Source organism: Salvelinus alpinus, chromosome 21, assembly GCF_045679555.1.
Source record: "Salvelinus alpinus chromosome 21, SLU_Salpinus.1, whole genome shotgun sequence".
Classification (NCBI taxonomy): Eukaryota; Metazoa; Chordata; class Actinopteri; order Salmoniformes; family Salmonidae; genus Salvelinus; species Salvelinus alpinus.
The window spans coordinates 20,756,558-20,776,294 of NC_092106.1; the positions used below are offsets into that span (position 1 = coordinate 20,756,558).

Below are 19,737 nucleotides of genomic sequence, written 5' to 3' on the forward strand. Positions count from 1 at the left end.
AAATTCTGTTCAGCAAGTCTAAAACAGTACATATAGGCATACAACGACACATTTTAAAACATGGTTAAACAAAGACAACATTTCTGTATATTCATGACGTTGAATTAGCCATTAAGAAGAACAAAAATGAAATATAAATTATCGCGTCTATATGGTTGTTGCAAAGGCTTGTGTCACCTACTGGTTAAATTCGTGTCTTTTCGCACGAATTAAGTAGCACAGAAATTCGTGTATTTTCAAACGAATTTAACCAGCCCAAACCAGCCCAAAAATGCCCAAAAACGCACGAAATCTGCTGAAATACATTTTGTACATATATGCGCGAATTGAATGTGAGACTGTGTTGAACGGATAGTAGGCTGTGCTAAACCAGTTGAGCAATGACTCTTGCCTGGTCAGTTTCTCTTTGTTGAGCGCGGGGGGCACATTGGTTAACAACAGCCTGTGGAAGAAGAAATTATGACTGAACCATTTTCATAAGGTTGGGAACAGTGTCTCCGTAGAAAAACCTAGAATTTACATAAACACGTGGATTTGCGAGGCAAACAACCCGTTAAACACCGAACTCCTGAGACATTGACTGTGTAGGAGCGTCTTCTTGAACGCCGCTGAAGGCTCTAAGTGTCAATCTCTCCAGGCGTTCGGCACCAATACATCTGCCAGCTATAGGACAGTTACACGAAACAAACGGCTTGTGTTACTTAGGACACATTTTATAAGCAGTGAGCACCTAATATCAATGTAGCATGTGGATATGGTGTGGACTGATAGGGGCTGTTAAAATTTATGGGACTTGGTCCAAAAGTGCTACCGTTCAATTGCGCCGGCTGGAACTGGGGCAGTGAATGTGCCCAGTAGGCTACGCATGGATTTGTCAATAGAAAGACGACCAACCAACGCATCCTTTTGTTGTGGTGGGTAAATTGTTCCACATTGTAGCTAAAATTGAATATTTTATTTCAACAATAAAAAACGACCAACATTTATGAGAATTCAGGCGAGGTATTTTAACTGGATCCAAGTGCGTCTAACTCGGGAATCCTGTCGACTACGGATTTGATTCATCGCTTTCAAAGACAACCCACTGCTCTCCAAAAACGGTAAGTCTGGAATTCAAGATATAATTTGAGTCATATTCAGTAACATTTGAACTTCTCGGTACCCATTGGAAATAGACCATTTTCGACTGCCTTAGACAAGGTGGTTGTTATACACTTGTTGTTATTTAATAGCATACGTTCCTCTGTCTAGTATGATTGGTCAATCTTTGATGGAGTGAATATAATTTTGGATGGAGTATTTCAGTGTTTCAGTATGATGTTTGAATTTTAGAATTGCTTAAATTTGTGTTATATGGAATCGAATTCATCCTCGGGCTTTATTTTAGAGTAGGCTTAATTAATAGCAAAGTCTTCATCAGACCATCATAATTACACTCTATTGGTGGTATTGTGATAGAGAATAGGCTTTATTCGAAAATCAATAAATGAAACATTTATGTTGACATTGACATTGTGAAGTAGATAAAGAGAACAACTGTAGGCTAATCACAGCACTGCATCATCATTTCGATCTTGTATGGCAGGCCTACGATGGCATGAATTAGCGAGTTAATTTTGATTTTGATCACAAGACACTGCACATTTCAGTGTAAATAAGAAAAGAACAAGACAAATGGGCTCCCGAGTGGCGCAGCGGTCTAAGGCACTGCATCTCAATGCAAGAAGGGTCACTACAGTCCCTGGTTCGAATCCAGGCTGTATCACATCAGGCCGTGATTAGGAGTCCCATAGGGCGGCGAATAATTGGCCCAGCGTCTTCCGGGGTTGGCTGTCATTTTAAATAATAATTTGTTCTTAACTGACTTGCCTAGTTAAATAAGCGTTACATTTAATTTTTGTGACTGATTAAGACTGATAATTGATCCAAATGCATTATGATTATCAGATCATTCATGTCAACACTGACCCTCTATCATACTGATGATGAGTGTGTTGTTATCAATTTACCGGAAGTTCTTCTGGAGAGCTGTGATGTTCTGGAGGTGTGAATTTCTGTTTTCACACATTTCATTAGAACACCTTGCCTCAGCGAGCCGATTGTCCATCCCGCGGGGGCTGTGAGGCGCTATGGGCGCTCCTCTGAGCCTGTATCACTGCTGAGCCTTGCGGTGACGCCCGCATTTTAAGTTTGCTTATCGTTGCATGTCACATATTTTTAAGAATGTCGCGCACCAGGTAGCCTTTTTCGACCTTCTCTTTTCGCACATGATGCTGCTACGCGCTGTGAATACACGCTGCTCGGTGTGAGCGCTAGCGCAGCCGCAGAGGAAAGGCTGTGTCAGTCTTTGGGACTCAATAAATCAAATCAAATTCAGGCGGTTGAAGACTCAATAATGAGTCTTCAACCGTGTTTCCCCATGTGGAGGAATGTTTGAGTGATTGAGTGATTGAGAGAGTGAGTGAGTGAGTGAGCCACTTCCATGGCTCAAATATTAACAACGGATTTCCTGATACTGATGCTGCTGCTTTGGGAGAAGCCCAAATTCGGAAGGCAGCAGTCGGGCTCAGTTGTCTGGGGACAGGCACCCTGCTGCTGCTGTGTTTAGGACTAGGAATCTCTGCCTGCGGAGCCGTCCGATGGAGGAGGAGATGACAGAGCAGGAGCCTCTGGGTTGGACAGAGGAGCCTGTACCTGAGGTAGGAGGAGAAGGAGAGGGAGAGTTACCGGGCTCAGGAACCCCTACCCCCAGAGACCTGATGGAGAGCCCGGTGAAGGAGCCTGTTGCACTGCATCTGTACCCCACCACAGAGTATGGGGATCAGTATGGGTAAGCAACAGAACAGCAGGGACTGGGAAACTGGGATCTCCAACAACCTTCTGCTCACATACACGTATAACCTGTGTAGTAAACTGAGCTGTGTGGGACTAGGAATTGTCTGGTTGGCTTTTCACACAGTATACTATAGTTGCAGAATATTTATTTTGTTATCTTTCCTTTGTCACTTGAATATATAATACCAGAGTTGTAATCAATATTGGTGGTATACTTTAACATCAGTTGTCTTCAATCATAGTTTATTGTCTGTCCTTTTGCGGCTAGTATTTAATGGCTGTATTGAAAGATTTTTAAAGTTCAGATTAAAGCCATAAAGCTCATGGCAGATGATGACTCAATGGAGTCGTTCAATGTCATTTCAGCAAGCCATGACACCCACCTTTTCAGATTGTTCTGAAATCGGTACTGTAGATAAAAACAGAGAAGATAAGCATTCTGGAAAATAATTTGATCTCTGCGATATTAAGCTAATTGGTCACACCCAAAATGGCCATTTTAATTTATAGGATTCATATAATATTCAGTAAGTATTGTACCTAACATCCACTTTGGACCAAGCTTTTTTTTAACAATGGGTAAGACATCAGGATCCAAAGAAATTGTCAAAATCTGAGATGGTGGGTGTCGAAATCCTCTTTCTTGTGCTTTTTGAGGTGTAAAGACCCAAAGGTGTAATACACTTTGCATAAGGCATCATGAGGAAATGTATCATGTCATTGTGCCATTTAGACTTCTCCACTGGAGGAAATGCAGCAGAGGTACTGCTGTTGTCACTCTGCTGCACCTTACCTTCAGTAGTTGGCTAAAGGCTTTATACTGTATACTGTATTTATTTACACCAGACTAGTCATGGTAAAGGAGGTATATGTAGGCTCTGGGTTTAGTTATGTGTTGACACGGCTCTTCTCTTAGAGACTGCGGAGGGAGTAAATTGTGTTGTCAATAAGCATAGACAGGTTATGATCTGATATCAACTGTCAGCCATGGCCACATTGGCGGGTGTCAATCCTCAATCTTAATTCATATTTCTACAGTATCATTGTTTACTGTGTGTGTAGGATAGATCAACATTATCACCATTCCTTTTTTTGGCTATGTACGCTGTACAAACCGGTGAAGGGTTTTCATAACTAGAGATGTTTTAAAGCAGTGTGATGAGGGTGTTTTTAGCCCTCTGTGGAGCAGAAGGAGCTATGAATATGAACTACAGGATGAATATTCAGCACCAGCTAAACTATACAGTATAACAGTTACGATCGTGGCTGTTGGATGTCTTGCATTGTGCTGTGTACCTGCTTCTGCACTGTAACTTAAAGTATGCACTACCGTTCAAAAGTTTGGGGTCACTTAGAAATGTCCTTGTTCTTTAAAGAAAGATATTTTTAAAGATATTAAAATAACATAAAATTGATCAGAAATAAAGTGTAGACATTGTTAATGTTGGAAATGACTATTGTAGCTGAAAACAGCAGATTGTTTTATGGAATATCTACATCGACGTACAAAGGCCCATTATCAGCAACCATCACTCCTGTGTTCCTGTGGTACGTTGTGTTAGCTAATCCAAGTTTATCATTTAAAAAGGCTAATTGATCATTAGAAAACCCATTTGCAATTATGTTAGCACAGCTGAAAACTGTTGTTCTGATTAAAGAAGCATTAAAACTTGCCATCTTAAGACTAGTTGAGTATCTGGAGCATTAGCATTTGTGGGTTTGATTACAGGCTCAAATGGTCAGAAACAAATAACTTTCTTCTGAAACTCTCATTGTCAACAGTGAAGAGGCGACTCCGGACGCTGGCCTTCTAGGCAGAGTTGCAAAGAAAAAGCCATATCTCAGACTGGCCAATAAAAATAAATGATTTAGATGAGCAAAAGAACACAGACACCGGACAGAGGAACTTTGCCTAGAAGACCAGCATCCCGGAGTCGCCTCTTCACTTTTGACATTGAGACTGGTGTTTTGCGGGTACCATTTAATGAAGCTGCCAGTTGAGGACTTGTGAGGCGTTTGTTTCTCAAACTAGACACTCTAATGTACTTGTCCTCTTGCTCAGTTGTGCACCGGGGCCTCCCACTCCACTTTCTATTCTGGTTAGAGACAGTTTGCGCTGTTTTGTGAAGGGAGTAGTACACAGCGTTCTTGGCAATTTCTCGCATGGAATAGCCTTCATTTCTCAGAACAAGAATAGACTGACGAGTTTCAGAAGAAAGTTCTTTGTTTCTGGCAATTGTGAGCCTGTAATCGAAACCACAAATGCTAATGCTCCAGATACTCAAATAGTTTAAAGAAGGCAAGTTGTATTACTTCTTTAATTAGAACAACAGTTTTCATCTGTGCTAACATAATTGCAAAAGTTTTTTTTAATGATCAATTAGCCTTTTAAAATGATAAACTTGGATTAGCTAACACAACGTACCATTGGAACACAGGAGTGATGGTTGCTGATAATGGGCCTCTGTACGCTTATGAAGATATTCCCTACAAATCAGCCGTTTCCAGCTACAATAGTCATTTACAACATTAACAATGTCTACACTGTATTTCTGATCAATTTGATGTTATGTTCATGGACAAAAAAATGTGCTTTTCTTTCAAAAACAAGGACATTTCTAAGTGACCCCAAGCTTTTGAATGGTAGTGTATGTGTGAATCAACTTAATTTTGATAAGATTTTGCACATGAATTGCATCTTCCATAACTTTTGTGTGAATTTTGTTTCGTGAGGCCCTATGATAATTTTGTTGTTCTGATCCAATTCTGAGTATCTTAACACCATACGTTACGTTGTCTAACGCCATCATAAAATGTACTTTGTGTGTGTGCGTGCGTGCTGTGGCGTTGGAAGTGAGGACTGGCCATCAGGTCTCCCCGGGCATCACAGACAAGGCCAATACATAACACTGCTGCGGCCTGCAGTCAGCCTGCAGTTTGATTAGTCACGCCTACCCTCTGGAGTCTGGACACACAGCGTTGGTCCTTTAGCAGCAGGTTCATTCGCCATGCCTTGCTCTGCCTTGCCTTCAGGACATGGGTTTCATATTTTGTTGAGCAGCAGGTAGATTAGTCATTCCTTGGGAAGGAAACACACACAGGCTTGGCCTTCACTGACACAGCAGGTTGATTGGTCATGCCTTGCTCCCCTCTGTATGCCTCAAGACATTGGTGTCATGACTAGCCTCTGGACACAGGCACAATCCTAAGTGAGACAACAGGTTGTTTAGTCATGCCTTCCAGCACTCCCTTAGGACTGAGGCTACGTACCCCTGTAGGTGGCAGGCTAATGGTCATACCTTGCCTCCACCTCTCCCCCACAGATATCTGCATAGCCTTCTGACCCACTCCCTGAGGGCAAGCAGTAATAGACAGTATCATTTGTGGTCTGGTGATGCAGTGGGGCCTGATGCATAATATTCCAAGCAGGTGGAATGTAGCTTCTCTCTCTCGCTGTCTCTCACAGGTTGGTTTTAAAGCTCACCATTAGTAATGAGTTTGCCATTAGTAATGGGAATATGATAAATCATTATGTACAGGACATTGTATTCGGTTTCACAGAACCATTACAGTTAGGTGTTGTTTTGGCTACTGTAAAAGGAATTGTCGCTATGCAATGTTTACTACACATAGTGCTGTACACTGTCCTGATTTCCCTCCCGATTTAACAGACTAGCCAAATGCAAGTTTAGTGCTCTGTTTGGGCTATGATGTATTGGTATACATTACAGACTGGCTGGCTGCGTCTCTGTTTTACGGTCTATTATTAATGCAAATTAAATGTGACATCTTTTGAAGACCTCTGTAAAAAAAAACATCTGTCATAGAGAATATACAGGCATGCTTCCAGTGTTAGAGGCAAAAGTTTGCATACTGAGCGTCTAGCCTACAACACTCTGAAATATTGATGCTTGATCTAATGATTATATCTCAATATGAGGCATTTCTACTGCCTATTTTATTAGGCTGTAAATCCCAGAGTGAAATCCAGACCACCTCTGCTTTCTGTATTGTACGCCTATATTTTAACTAATGGGGCGTAACATTATGCATTTGAATCACTAAATAATGAAAAGACAATAGATACTTTTCTAGAGTGGGATTTGTTGCCACTTCTGGTCGGTCTACTGCAGGGTCTGGAGCCAACTCTGTGTGTGTGCATGTGTGTGTGTGTGTGCCTGCGTGCATGTGTGTGTGTACTCTGTCTCTCACTGATGTTTGTTCAACTCTGTCCTGCTGTTTGAACTATGTATACAGTATAGTAGCGGATGGTTTAGTTAGCCCAGCACTGTCCTGCTGTTTGAACTATGTATACAGTATAGTAGCGGATGGTTTAGTTAGCCCAGCACTGTCCTGCTGTTTGAACTATGTATACAGTATAGTAGCGGATGGTTTAGTTAGCCCAGCACTGTCCTGCTGTTTGAACTATGTATACAGTATAGTAGCGGATGGTTTAGTTAGCCCAGCACTGTCCTGCTGTTTGAACTATGTATACAGTATAGTAGCGGATGGTTTAGTTAGCCCAGCACTGTCCTGCTGTTTGAACTATGTATACAGTATAGTAGCGGATGGTTTAGTTAGCCCAGCACTGTCCTGCTGTTTGAACTATGTATACAGTATAGTAGCGGATGGTTTAGTTAGCCCAGCACTGTCCTGCTGTTTGAACTATGTACAGTTGAAGTCGGAAGTTTACATACACTTATGTTGGAGTCATTAAAACTCGTTTTCCAACCACTCCACAAATTTCTTGTCAACAAACTACAGTTTTGGCAAGAAGGTTAGGACATAACTTTGTGCATGACACGAGTCATTTTTCCAACAATTGTTTACATTATTTCACTTATAATTCACTGTATCACAATTCTAGTGGGTCAGAAGTTTACATACACTAAGTTGACTGTGCCTTTAAACAGCTTGGAAAATTCCAGAAAATTATGTCATGGCTTTAAAAGCTTCTGATAGGCTAATTGACATAATTTGAGTCAATTGGAGGTGTACCTGTGGATGTATTGCAAGGCCTACCTTCAAACTCAGTGCCTCTTTGCTTGACATCATGGGAAAAGCAAAAGAAATCAGCCAAGACCTCAGAAGAAAAATTGTAGTCCTCCACAAGTCTGGTTCATCCTTGGGAGCAATTTCCAAACACCATGAAGGTACCCTGTTCATCTGTACAAACAATAGTACGCAAGTATAAACACCATGGGACCACGCAGCCGTCATACCGTTCAGGAAGGAGGCGCGTTCTGTCTCCTAGAGATGAACGTACTTCGGTGCGAAAAGTGCAAATCAATCCCAGAACAACAAAAAAGGACCTTGTGAAGATGCAGAAGGAAACAGGTACAAAAGTATCTATATCCACAGTAAAACAAGTCCTATATCTTCATAACCTGAAAGGCCGCTCAGCAAGGAAGAAGCCACTGCTCCAAAACCGCCATAAAAAAGCCAGACTATGGTTTGCAACTACACATGGGGACAAAGATCGTACTTTTTGGAGAAATGTCCTCTGGTCTGATGAAACAAAAATAGAACTGTTTGGCCATAATGACCATCGTTATGTTAGGAGGAAAAAGGGGGGGGCTTGCAAGCCGAAGAACACCATCCCAACCGTGAAGCACGGGGTTGGCAGCATCATGTTGTGGGGGTGCTTTGCTGCAGGAGGGACTGGTGCACTTCACAAAATAGATGGCATCATGAGGGAGGAAAAGTATGTGGATGTATTGAAGCAACATCTCAAGACATCAGTCAGGAAGTTAAAGCTTGGTCTCAAATGGGTCTTCCAAATGGACAATGACGCCAAGCATACTTCCAAAGTTGTGGCAAAATGGCTTAAGGACAACAAAGTCAAGGTATTGGAGTGGCCATCACAAATCCCTGACCTCAATCCCATAGAAAATGTGTGGGCAGAACTGACTCAGTTACACCAGCTCTGTCAGGAGGAATGGGCCAAAAGTCACCCAACTTATTGTGGGAAGCTTGTGGAAGGCTACCCGAAACATTTGACCCAAGTTAAACAATTTAAAGGCAATGCTACCAAATACTAATTGAGTGAATGTATACTTCTGACCCACTGGGAATGTGATGAAAGAAATAAAAGTTGAAATAAATAATTCTCTCTACAATTATTCTGACATTTCATATTCTTAAAATAAAGTGGTGATCCTAACTGACCTAAGACAGGGAATTTTTACTAGGATTAAATGTCAGGAATTGTGAAAAACTGAGTTTAAATGTGTTTGGCTAAGGTGTATGTGAACTTCCGGCTTCAACTGTATACAGTACAGTAGCGGATGGTTTCGTTGGCCCAATTCTGTGCTGTCTCTCTGGAATTAAACATACATCTTGTTTCAGTTACATGTAGTTCTGTTCTATCCATGGTCATTTTATCCATGGTCATAGGTTTACTAACCTATACTCTCACTTGCCAGACTCACGGTGCTCCACATGCAGAGATACAGGGGTTGTGGGTAGAGAATTAATAACCTACACCTGGGTCTGTAGAAGACCCCCAAAGTAGAAAGGACCTGTCTGGTTATTCTCTCCCTGCTCTGTATTCTACTCCATATCTGCTGCAAAGCTCTGGCTTACATAAGGCTGTTACACAGAGTAGCTCTTAAAGTGTCAGAAACGTGAGACAAATCCTTATGTATAGTAGGACCATGGAGATACATTTACATTTACATTTAAGTCATTTAGCAGACGCTCTTATCCAGAGCGACTTACAAATTGGTGCATTCACCTTATGATATCCAGTGGAACAACCACTTTACAATAGTGCATCTAACTCTTTTAAGGGGGAGGGGGGGGTTAGGAGGATTACTTTATCCTATCCTAGGTATTCCTTAAAGAGGTGGGGTTTCAATTGTCTCCGGAAGGTGGTGATTGACTCCGCTGACCTGGCGTCGTGAGGGAGTTTGTTCCACCATTGGGGTGCCAGAGCAGCGAACAGTTTTGACTGGGCTGAGCGGGAACTGTACTTCCTCAGAGGTAGGGAGGCGAGCAGGCCAGAGGTGGATGAACGCAGTGCCCTTGTTTGGGTGTAGGGCCTGATCAGAGCCTGAAGGTACGGAGGTGCCGTTCCCCTCACAGCTCCGTAGGCAAGCACCATGGTCTTGTAGCGGATGCGAGCTTCAACTGGAAGCCAGTGGAGAGAGCGGAGGAGCGGGGTGACGTGAGAGAACTTGGGAAGGTTGAACACCAGACGGGCTGCGGCGTTCTGGATGAGTTGTAGGGGTTTAATGGCACAGGCAGGGAGCCCAGCCAACAGCGAGTTGCAGTAATCCAGACGGGAGATGACAAGTGCCTGGATTAGGACCTGCGCCGCTTCCTGTGTGAGGCAGGGTCGTACTCTGCGAATGTTGTAGAGCATGAACCTACAGGAACGGGTCAGATACAATATATATAAACACCAAAGTGAGCTTATTGTAATGATATTAGGTCCCCAAGATAAATTAAAACTAGCACACAATGTGGCACTGAATACTCCTACGATAACTTGTTAAAAATGACAATCAGTTTATCAATACTGTTTATATGGGGTACAGCATTATTTCAGTGATGAGAGTGCAGTAATATGTTACATTCTCAGAAAAATACTGCCACAAGACAGATAAGTTAGCCTTGTTATTGAATTACAGGAAAATAGACCAGACTAATGATTATATTAGCAGTGACAGATGAATGTTGTTTATTCTTTGATGGATGAATTAAGAAACAAAGAAAGCCAATTGGAACAACCTTGAAAGCTCACAAAAAGCAATCTCTTGGCACAGTCAACGGTACACTCACTTTCACGTTCGCTGACAAACAAGATGAGTCTGAATCACTTTTTAATCACAGGTCTCTGTTGGACTTCTACATATCTATGGTGCCAATGGGGACGAACAGGATTAGGTTGCATGATTACATTACCTGTAGCTGTACTGTACATTTCCTCAAATGTTGTAGTATTTTGTCTCACATAAGTGTACCTTCCAGTGGATTGCCAACTGCCAACACAAATAGTTGACCATCAAACTCTAACCACAACAGAGTTGTGGAGTCACCACCTGTAAATACTGTGTACCAAACTCTGAATGAAGAGACTCATCTGTTCAATTTCATATGTCTTCTTACCACCCTGAGTGTGATGCATGCATCTCTGAATCCTCAAATGAGTTCCCCAAAAGTTGATGGTACATTTAAGTGGCTGTGAAGTTTTACGAGTCACTCCCAGTGTGTTTTTGTTGTTGTCAACATTTTTAACAGAGGACGTGATCAATAACACATACCGAAGTGATATAGAAATGGATCGAGACTTATCAGTCTAAGCTTTGAGTTCCAGATCCTTACCTCAACGTTACATTCTGAGGGGGGATGTGTGTTCCATTAAGGTGCTGGTATGACGAGCATAGCTATTGCAATTATAGGGCCTTGTTCGTTCCAATGAGTGCAACAACACTGCTTGTACTGTCATACGTATCTGAACCCAGGACGTAGAGAAAATGAGGTGACTGTGTGGTTAGGGAAGTAAGGTATAGATGTAGGAGGTAGCTATACGTTTAAGTGGGGTGGATGGCTCTCAAGCTGGAAACCATACAGAGCATGTCACACATTGCTCAGCTGGAGAGTGGTTGCAAACCAAACCATGACAAATGTCCCTCAATTGAGAGTGTTGGTTGGGGGAGTGTTCAGCTGAGAAAGTGTAGCCCACCTTACCCTTTGGCCTATGAGCTACATGGTTCTGAGTGGTACAGTGGATTTTAAAATGTTTATATCACACATAGCCTCTTTCTTTTTCTTTCAACTCCTCATTCAGTTTCAAGAGGCGTCCCCCCATCCTCCTCTCAGTGTCTAATCAAAACAGAAGCCAATTAGAGCAAGGAAGTGCTTGCGCCCAAATCCCCTGCGCTCTCTCTCGCTCCCTGTTTTTATTTTCTGTTTTGTGATACCCCTGGGCTTCGATTTATTCAATAATGAATAGGAAAACACACCCCCTTGTTATGCTAGCATCACAGTGGGAGAGATGATTTACTTTTTTTATGGGGGAGTATTTCAGCATTATTATTGCAGATAGATTCAAATCAGATCAAATTTATTTATAAAGCCCTTCTTACATCAGCTGATATCTCAAAGTGCAAAGATTGTGGCTTCTATCAATGTAGTTGTCTGCACCATTTACAATCCCCCATATATATATTTTTTGTAAATATATATTATTTTAAATATATACTGTATTTTATTATTAAATATATTTTCCTTCTTTATTATTTTCCCCTAATCCTACCAACCCTCCGCTAATTGAAGAAAACTAATGGACAACAATACTTAGGCTTCCATTTCCAGTTTATACATACTATACTGAACAAAAATATAAACGCAGCATGTAAAGTGTAGTCCCATGTTTCATGAGCTGAAATAAAAGATCCCAGAAATGTTCCATATGCACAAAAAGCTTATTTCTCTGAAATTATGGGCACAGATTTGTTTACATCCCCGTTCGTGAGTATTTCGCCTTTGCCAAAATAATCCATTCACCTGACAGGTGTGAAATATCAAGAAGCTGATTAAACAGCATGATCATTACACATTACAGCATGATCATGATCATCCACCTTGTGCTGGAGACAATAAAAGGCCACTCTAAAATGTGCAGTTTTGTCACACAACACAATGCAGATGTCTCAAGTTTTTAGAGAGCGTGCAATTGGCATGCTGACTGCAGGAATGTCAACCAGAGCTGTTGCCAGATCATTTAATGTTAATTTCTCTACCATAAGCCTCTAATAATTTTAGAGAATTAGGAAGTACGTCCAACTGGCCTCACAACCGCAGACCACGTGTAACCACGCCAGCCCACGACCTCCACATTCGCCTTTTTCACCTGCGGGATCGTCTGAGATCAGCCTCCTGGACAGTTGATGAAACTGAGGAGTGTTTATGTTTGTAATAAAGCCCTTTTGTGGGGAAAACTCATTCTGATTCCCCAGTGGGTGGGCCTTTCTCCCAAGTGGGTTGCTGCACCCCTGCCCAGTCATGTGAAATCCATAGATTAGGGCCTAATGAATTTATTTAAATTGACTGATTTCCTTATATGAACTGTAACTCAGTAAAATCATTGTTGCATGTTGCATTTATATTCTTGTTCAGTATATAGCATTTTTACAGACACAGTATATTTTACATTAGTAATCTTTTTTGTTGTTGTTGTTGTTAGCTACCCTCAACCCCTCCCAACTATCTCTGAAAACCATCCAGTTTTGATTTCTAATTGCCATATATTTTCTCAATTGTGCTGTGATGTTTCACAAAAGTTCTGAATCTTTCTATTCTCATAGTTTCTACAGATAGTAAATTGAAGATAAACATTTTTGCTAAGATTATTATTATATTATTGATCGACTGACTATGGTTTTTCAAGTCAACCAGCAGTGCTATTTGCAGAGTTAGCTCCAGGTAAATGTTGCAGTTCTTCAGCCATTCCTGAACCTGCGACCAAGTGGGAGAGTGTAACTACTACTTTGGGATCTGAAAATATGGACATCGTCATTTTCTGTTCGTTTGGTTTGTATTGTGTTTTTTGATTATATCACGTGGGAAAAAGATAACTCAAGGTAGATCTCAGTTTCCAAGTAAGGGTCAACTTTTGACTCAGCATGTTGTTTATCTTTCTATTATAAAGGTATTCTAAATATGCATAATTACTGTGTGGACATACTGTAACATTATGTAAGGATTATGTAAGGGTCTCATGTTCATGTCATTTCCCCATTCGTTTTCAAAGAGTAACATATCCCACTAACTCACTGTTGAAGACCATCGGTATGCTTGTGTGAGCAGCAGCATATAGAACTCTGAGTCTCTAAGCTCATAGACTATCTGATGTAGACGGTGCAGGCTCAGAGAAGCCTCAGTAACTCCAGCCCTCACTCCCCCTAACCTGCTATAATTACTGCTATTCAGATGAACTGGCAGTGCCAGTGTTCCCTCTCCATCACGTTCAGCACCATGTACTGCAGGCTAATGATAGAGGTCAGCCATGTTTGTGTTACAGCTTGTTGTTTGGGCACTCGGGCAGACAGACAGGAGCTCTAGTCTCTTTTCCTCTCTCTCTCTCGTTTCCTTTCTTTCCTCTCTCTCTTTTGTTCTTCACTCTCTATCTCAACACGGGGGCCCCTCAGGGGTGCAAGACGAAGGAGCTGATCGTGGACTACAGGAAACGGAGAGCTGAGCACGCCCCCATCCACATCGAAAGGGCTGTAGTGGAGCGGGTCAAGAGCTTCAAGTTCCTCAGTGTCCACATCACTAAGGAATTATCATGGTCCAAACACACCAACACAGTAGTGAAGAAGGAACGACAACACCTTTTCCCCCTCAAGAGGCTGAAAATATTTGTCATGGGCTCTCAGATCCTCAAAAATGTCTACAGCTGCACCATTAGCATCTTGACTGGCTGCATCACCGCTTGGTATGGCAACTGCTTGGTATCTGACTGTAAGCCGTTACAGAGGGTAGTGCGTACGGTCCAGTACATCACAGGGGCCAATCTCCTTGCCATCCAGGACCTCCATACCATGCGTTGTAAGAGGAAGGCCCCAAAAATTGACAAAGACTCCAGCCACCAAAGTCATAGACTGTTCTCTCTGCTACCGCACTGCAAGCGGCACCGATGAACGAAGTCTGGAACCAACAGGACCCTGAACAGCTTCTACCCAAAGCCATAACACTGCTAAATAGTTGGTTAAATATACTGAACAAAATTATAAACGCAACATGCAAAGTGTTGGTCCCATATTTCATGAGCTGAAATAAAAGATCCCAACATTTTCCATACGCACAAAATCTTATTTATCTCGAATTTTTTGCACACATTTGTTTACATCCCTGTTGGTGAGCATTTCTCCTTTGCCAAGATAATCCATCCACCTGACAGTGGTGGCATATCAATAAACTGATTAAACAGCATGAACATTACACAGGTGCTCCTTGTGCTGGGGACATTAAAAAGGCCACTCTAAAATGTGCAGTTTTGTCACACAACACAATGCCACAGACGTCTCAAATTTTGAGGGAGCGTGCAATTGGCAGTACACCCAACTGTGTGTATGGTGTCGTGTGGGCGAGCGGTTTGCTGATGTCAACGTTGTGAACAGAATGACCCATGATGGTGTTGTGGTTATGGTATGAGCAGGCATAAGCTGCGGACTATGAACACAATTGCATTTTATCGAAGGGAATTTTCCTGTTGTCGTGCTATTCATCTGGCGCTATCACCTCATATTTCAGCATAACCCCTATGTCGCAAGGATCTGTACACAATTCCTGGAAGCTGAAAATGTCCCCGTTCTTCCATGGCCTGCATACTCACCCGACATGTCACCCATCGAGCATGTTTGGGATGCTCTGGATCAACGTGTACGACAGCATATTCCCGTTCCAGTCAATATCCAGCAATGGTGGTCACCCCAGGTAATGCCTGGTTTTCTGATCCAAACCCGTAACTTTTTTTAAGGTGTCTGTGACCAACAAATGCAAATCTTTATTCCCGGTCATTTTAAATCCATAGATTAGTCCCTAATTAATTTAAATGGACTGATTTCCTTGTTTTAACTCAGTAAAATCTTTGAAATTGTTGCATGTTGTGTTTATATTTTTGTTCGGTGTAGTTAACGAAATAGCTACCCGGACTATCGGCATTGACCCTTTTTTTAGTCATCACATACGCTGCTGCTTCTGCTTATCATGTCGCCTAGTCCCTACCTGTATGTACATATCAATTACCCAAGTTACTCTTTGTATATTTATTCATTGTGTTATTCTTTTTTCAATTATTTTTCTATTTTTCTCTGAACGGTTAGTTTACACCTAGTTTACACCTGTTGTTTTACAAAGCATGTGACACATAAAATTAGATCTCTCTCTCTCTCTCTCTCCAATTTAAGGGGCTTTATTGGCAAGGGAAACATATGTTTACATTGACAAAGCAAGTGAAATAGATAATAAACAAAAGTTAAATAAACAATAAATAAAAAAATTATTCTCTCTCATGATTTGGTTGGGTCTAATTGTGTTGCTGTCCTGGGTCTCTGTGGGGTATGTTTGTGTTTGTGAACAGAGCCCCAGGACCAGCTCGCTGTCACACGGGACTAGGTGGATAAAGGAATCAGATGCAGAGAGTTCCGCTGGGGAAAAGTGCTTTTTACTTAGGCACACAAAATGATAAGCCCAAACATACAGGGCGCAGACAACAACGTGACAACCCAAAAACACAGGGTGCCAAGTAAATAGAAAATAAATCCACCTCTACCTAAAACGCACACACGTAACATAAAGACAATCCCGCACAAAACAAGTGCGGGTCCACCTACTAAAAATAGGGAATCTCATTAAACCAAACAACAGAAACACAGGTGAAACTAATTAGACAAAACAAACAGACAAACGAAAAAGGGATTGGTGGCGGCTAGTAGGACGGTGACGACGACCGCCGAGCACCGCCCGAACAGGCAGGGGAGCCAACTTCGGCGGAAGTCGTGACACTCGCTTAGGGGGCTCTTCTCCAGGTTAATTTCTCTGTAGGTGATAGCTATGTTATGAAAGGTTTGAGAATCGCTTCCTTTTAGGTGGGTGTAGAATTTGTGTTGTGGAGAAATGACCAGGCAGGAGACGGGAATACAGTTTGTTCCGCTTAGTCAAAACCTCTCGTGCTATACAGCCCCGGCCCAATAGTGCTGTCACGCCCTGACCGTAGAGAGCTTTTTATGTCTCTATTTTGGTTTGGTCAGGGTGTGATTTGGGTGGGCATTCTATGTTCTTTTTTCTATGTTTTGTATTTCTTTGTTTTGGCCGGGTATGGTTCTCAATCAGGGACAGCTGTCTATCGTTGTCTCTGATTGGGAACCATACTTAGGTAGCTTTTTCCCACATGGTTTTTGTGGGTAGTTATTTTCTGTTTAGTATTTTGCACCTTACAGGACTGTTTCGGTTTCATTTATTCTCTTGTTATTTTGTTATAGTGTTCTGTTCTAATAAAAAAGCATGAACACTTACCACGCTGCGCTTTGGTCCGGCTACTCTTCTTCAGACGACGAAAATTGTTACAAGCGCACGTGTGCATTTTCTTTTAGGTGTAGTAACATAACACTGCCGTAATACATTACTGCTTAGCAACAGCATAGTAACTAATAATATAAACCATTACTTTTGTCTTACTGAGATTTACTGTCAGGGCTCAGGTATGTGCAGAAGATCTGTGCAGAAGATCTAGGTGCTGCTGTAGGCCCTCCTTGGTAGGGGACAGAAGCACCAGATCATCAGAAAAAAGTAGACATTTGACTTCAGATTCTAGTAGGGTGAGGCCGGGTGCTGCAGACTGTTCTAGTGCCCTTGCCAATTCATTTATATATATGTTGAAGAGGGTGGGGCTTAAGCTGCATCCCTCTCTCAACCCCCTGGCCCTGTGGAAAGAAATGTGTGTTTTTTGCCCATTTTAACTGCAAACTTGTTGTTTGTGTACATGGATTTTATAATGTTGTATGTTTTTCCCCCAACACCACTTTCCATCAATTTGTGTAGCAGACCCTCAAGCCAAATTGAGACGAAAGCTTTTTTTAAATCAACAAAGCATATCTTTGTTTGCCTTTGTTTTGGTTTGTTTGTTTGTCAATTAGGGTGTGCAGGGTAAATACGTGGTCTGTCGTACAGTAATTTGGTAAAAAGACAATTTGACATTTGCTCAGTACATTGTTTTTGCTGAGGAAATGTATGAGTCTGCTGTTAATGATAATGCATAGGATTTTCCCAAGGTTGCTGTTGATGCATATCCCCCGGTAGTTATTGTGGTCAAATTTGTCTTTGGGTGATCAGTCCTTGGTTCCAAATATTGGGGAAGATGCCAGAGCTGAGGATGATGTTAAAGAGTTTAAGTATAGCCAATTGGAATTTGTGGTCTGTATATTTTATCATTGATACCATCAACCCCACAGGTCTTTTTGGGTTGGAGGGTTTGTATTTTGTCCTGTAGTTCATTCAATGTAATTGGAGAATACAGTAGGTTCTGGTAGTCCTTAAAAAGTTGATTCTAAGATTTGTATTTGATCATGTATATTATTTTGCTGTTTGTTCTTTGTTATAGAGCCAAAAAGATTGGAGAAGTGGTTTATCCATACATCTCTGTTTTGGATAGATAACTCTTCATGTTGTTGATTGTTTTGAGTTTTCAAATTTTCCCCGAAGTGTTTAGATTCTATGGATTCTTCAATTACATTGAGCTAATTTTTGGCGTGCTGTTCCTTCTTTTTCCGTAGTGTATTTTAGTATTGTTTTAGTGATTCACCATAGTGAAGGCGTATGTCACGTTCCTGACCTGTTTTCTGTTAGTTTTTGTATGTGTTAGCTGGTCAGGACGTGAGTTTGGGTGGGCAGTATATGTTTTCTGTTTCTATGTTGGTTTGGGTACCTAATATGGTTCTCAATTAGAGGCAGGTGGTTTTCATCTCCTCTGATTGAGAATCATATTAAGGTAGGTGGGGTCACATTGTTTGTTTGTGGGTGGTTGTCTCCTGTGTTAGTGTCTGTCTATGTTGCACCATATGGGACTGTTTCGGTTTGTTTGTTCATTTTGTTCGTTCGGTTTTTATGTAGTCATTTCCCTGTTCGTGCGTTCTTCGTGTTACATGTAAGTTCTTACGTCCAGGTCTGTCTACATTCGTTTTGTTATTTTGTTAGTTAATTCAAGTATAGTTCATTTTTTGTCTTCGTTGTTTTGTCGTGTCTAAATAAATATAATGTCTAAGTATCACGCTGCGTCTTGGTTCAATCCATGCTCCTCCTCTTCGGATGAAGAGGAAGAGGAGAACCGTTACAGCGTAGGATCAGGTGTATCAGAATCTCTATGTTTTTGGTTGGATAGGTTTCTCAATTTCTTTCTTAGGTTTTTGCATTCTTCATCAATCCATTTGTCAAAGTTGTTAATTTTCTTAGGTTGTCTGCTTGACATTTTTTGATTTGATAGGGAAGCTGAGATGTCAAATATACTGTTTAGGTTTTCTACTGCCAAGTTTACACCTTCATTTTTACAGTGAAACCCTTTTTATCAGGGAATTGTCTAGAAGGGATTTAATTTCTTGTTGCTTAATAGTTTTTTGGTAGATTACCATACTAATTTCCTTCCATCTACAGCATTTCTTAATATTATTTATTTTCTTTGGCTTTGATGCCTCATGATTGAGCATAGCTCTGTTTATTTAGAGTGTGATTTTGCTGTGATCTGATAGGGCACTGACTGTGAACGCTCTAAGAGACTGGGTTGAGGTCAGTGATAAAGTAGTCTACAGTACTACTGCCAAGAGATGGGCTATAGGTGTACCTCCCAAAGGAGTCCCCTCGAAGCCTACCATTGACTATGTACATACCCAGCGTCCGACAGAGCTGCAGGAGCTGTGACCCATTTTGTTGGTCATAGTTGTCTCTATGGGGGCATATGGGGGAGGGAATGCTGTCACCTCCAGGTAGGTGTTTGTCCCCCTATGTGCTGAGGGTGTCCGGTTATTGTCCAGTTCTGGTATTTAGACTAGTACATTTCCCTGAGTCTGGAAATTGTTGATCTCCCCCTCTAGGATGGAGAAGCTGTCATCGTTAAAGTATGGGGATTTTATTGGGGGGACATAGGTAGCACACAAGGAATTTTTTCTCTGTTGAGATAATATCCTTATTAATTTCTAGCCAGATGTAAAATGTTCCTGTTTTGACTAATTCAACAGGGTGGGTTAGGTCTGCTCTATACCAAATTAGCATACCCCCTGCGTCTCTTCCCTGTTTCACACCTGGTAGTTTGGTGGATGGGACTACCAGCTCTCTGTAACCTAACCCAGTGGGTCCGTCTCCTTTATACCATTTATTTATTTTATTTCACCTTTATTTAACCAG

General features: G+C 41.5%; 1 protein-coding gene across 2 annotated transcripts in view; it reads left to right on the top strand.

Moving 5' to 3' along the window:
* The first annotated feature begins 391 nt into the window (after positions 1-391).
* caln1 (calneuron 1) overlaps positions 392-19,737 on the top strand; it is a 103,623-nt gene continuing 84,277 nt past the window's right edge. Inside the window, exon 1 of one of the 2 annotated variants that reach the window (XM_071357302.1) lies at positions 392-1,100. Coding sequence is in view for 1 of the 2 variants with exons in the window: in XM_071357301.1 (XP_071213402.1) it covers positions 2,640-2,830 (191 nt within the window). In the remaining variant the exon portion in view is untranslated. Of the gene's footprint in view, positions 1,101-2,067; positions 2,831-19,737 lie in introns of those variants that run through there. The other variant, XM_071357301.1, reaches the window with a different exon arrangement.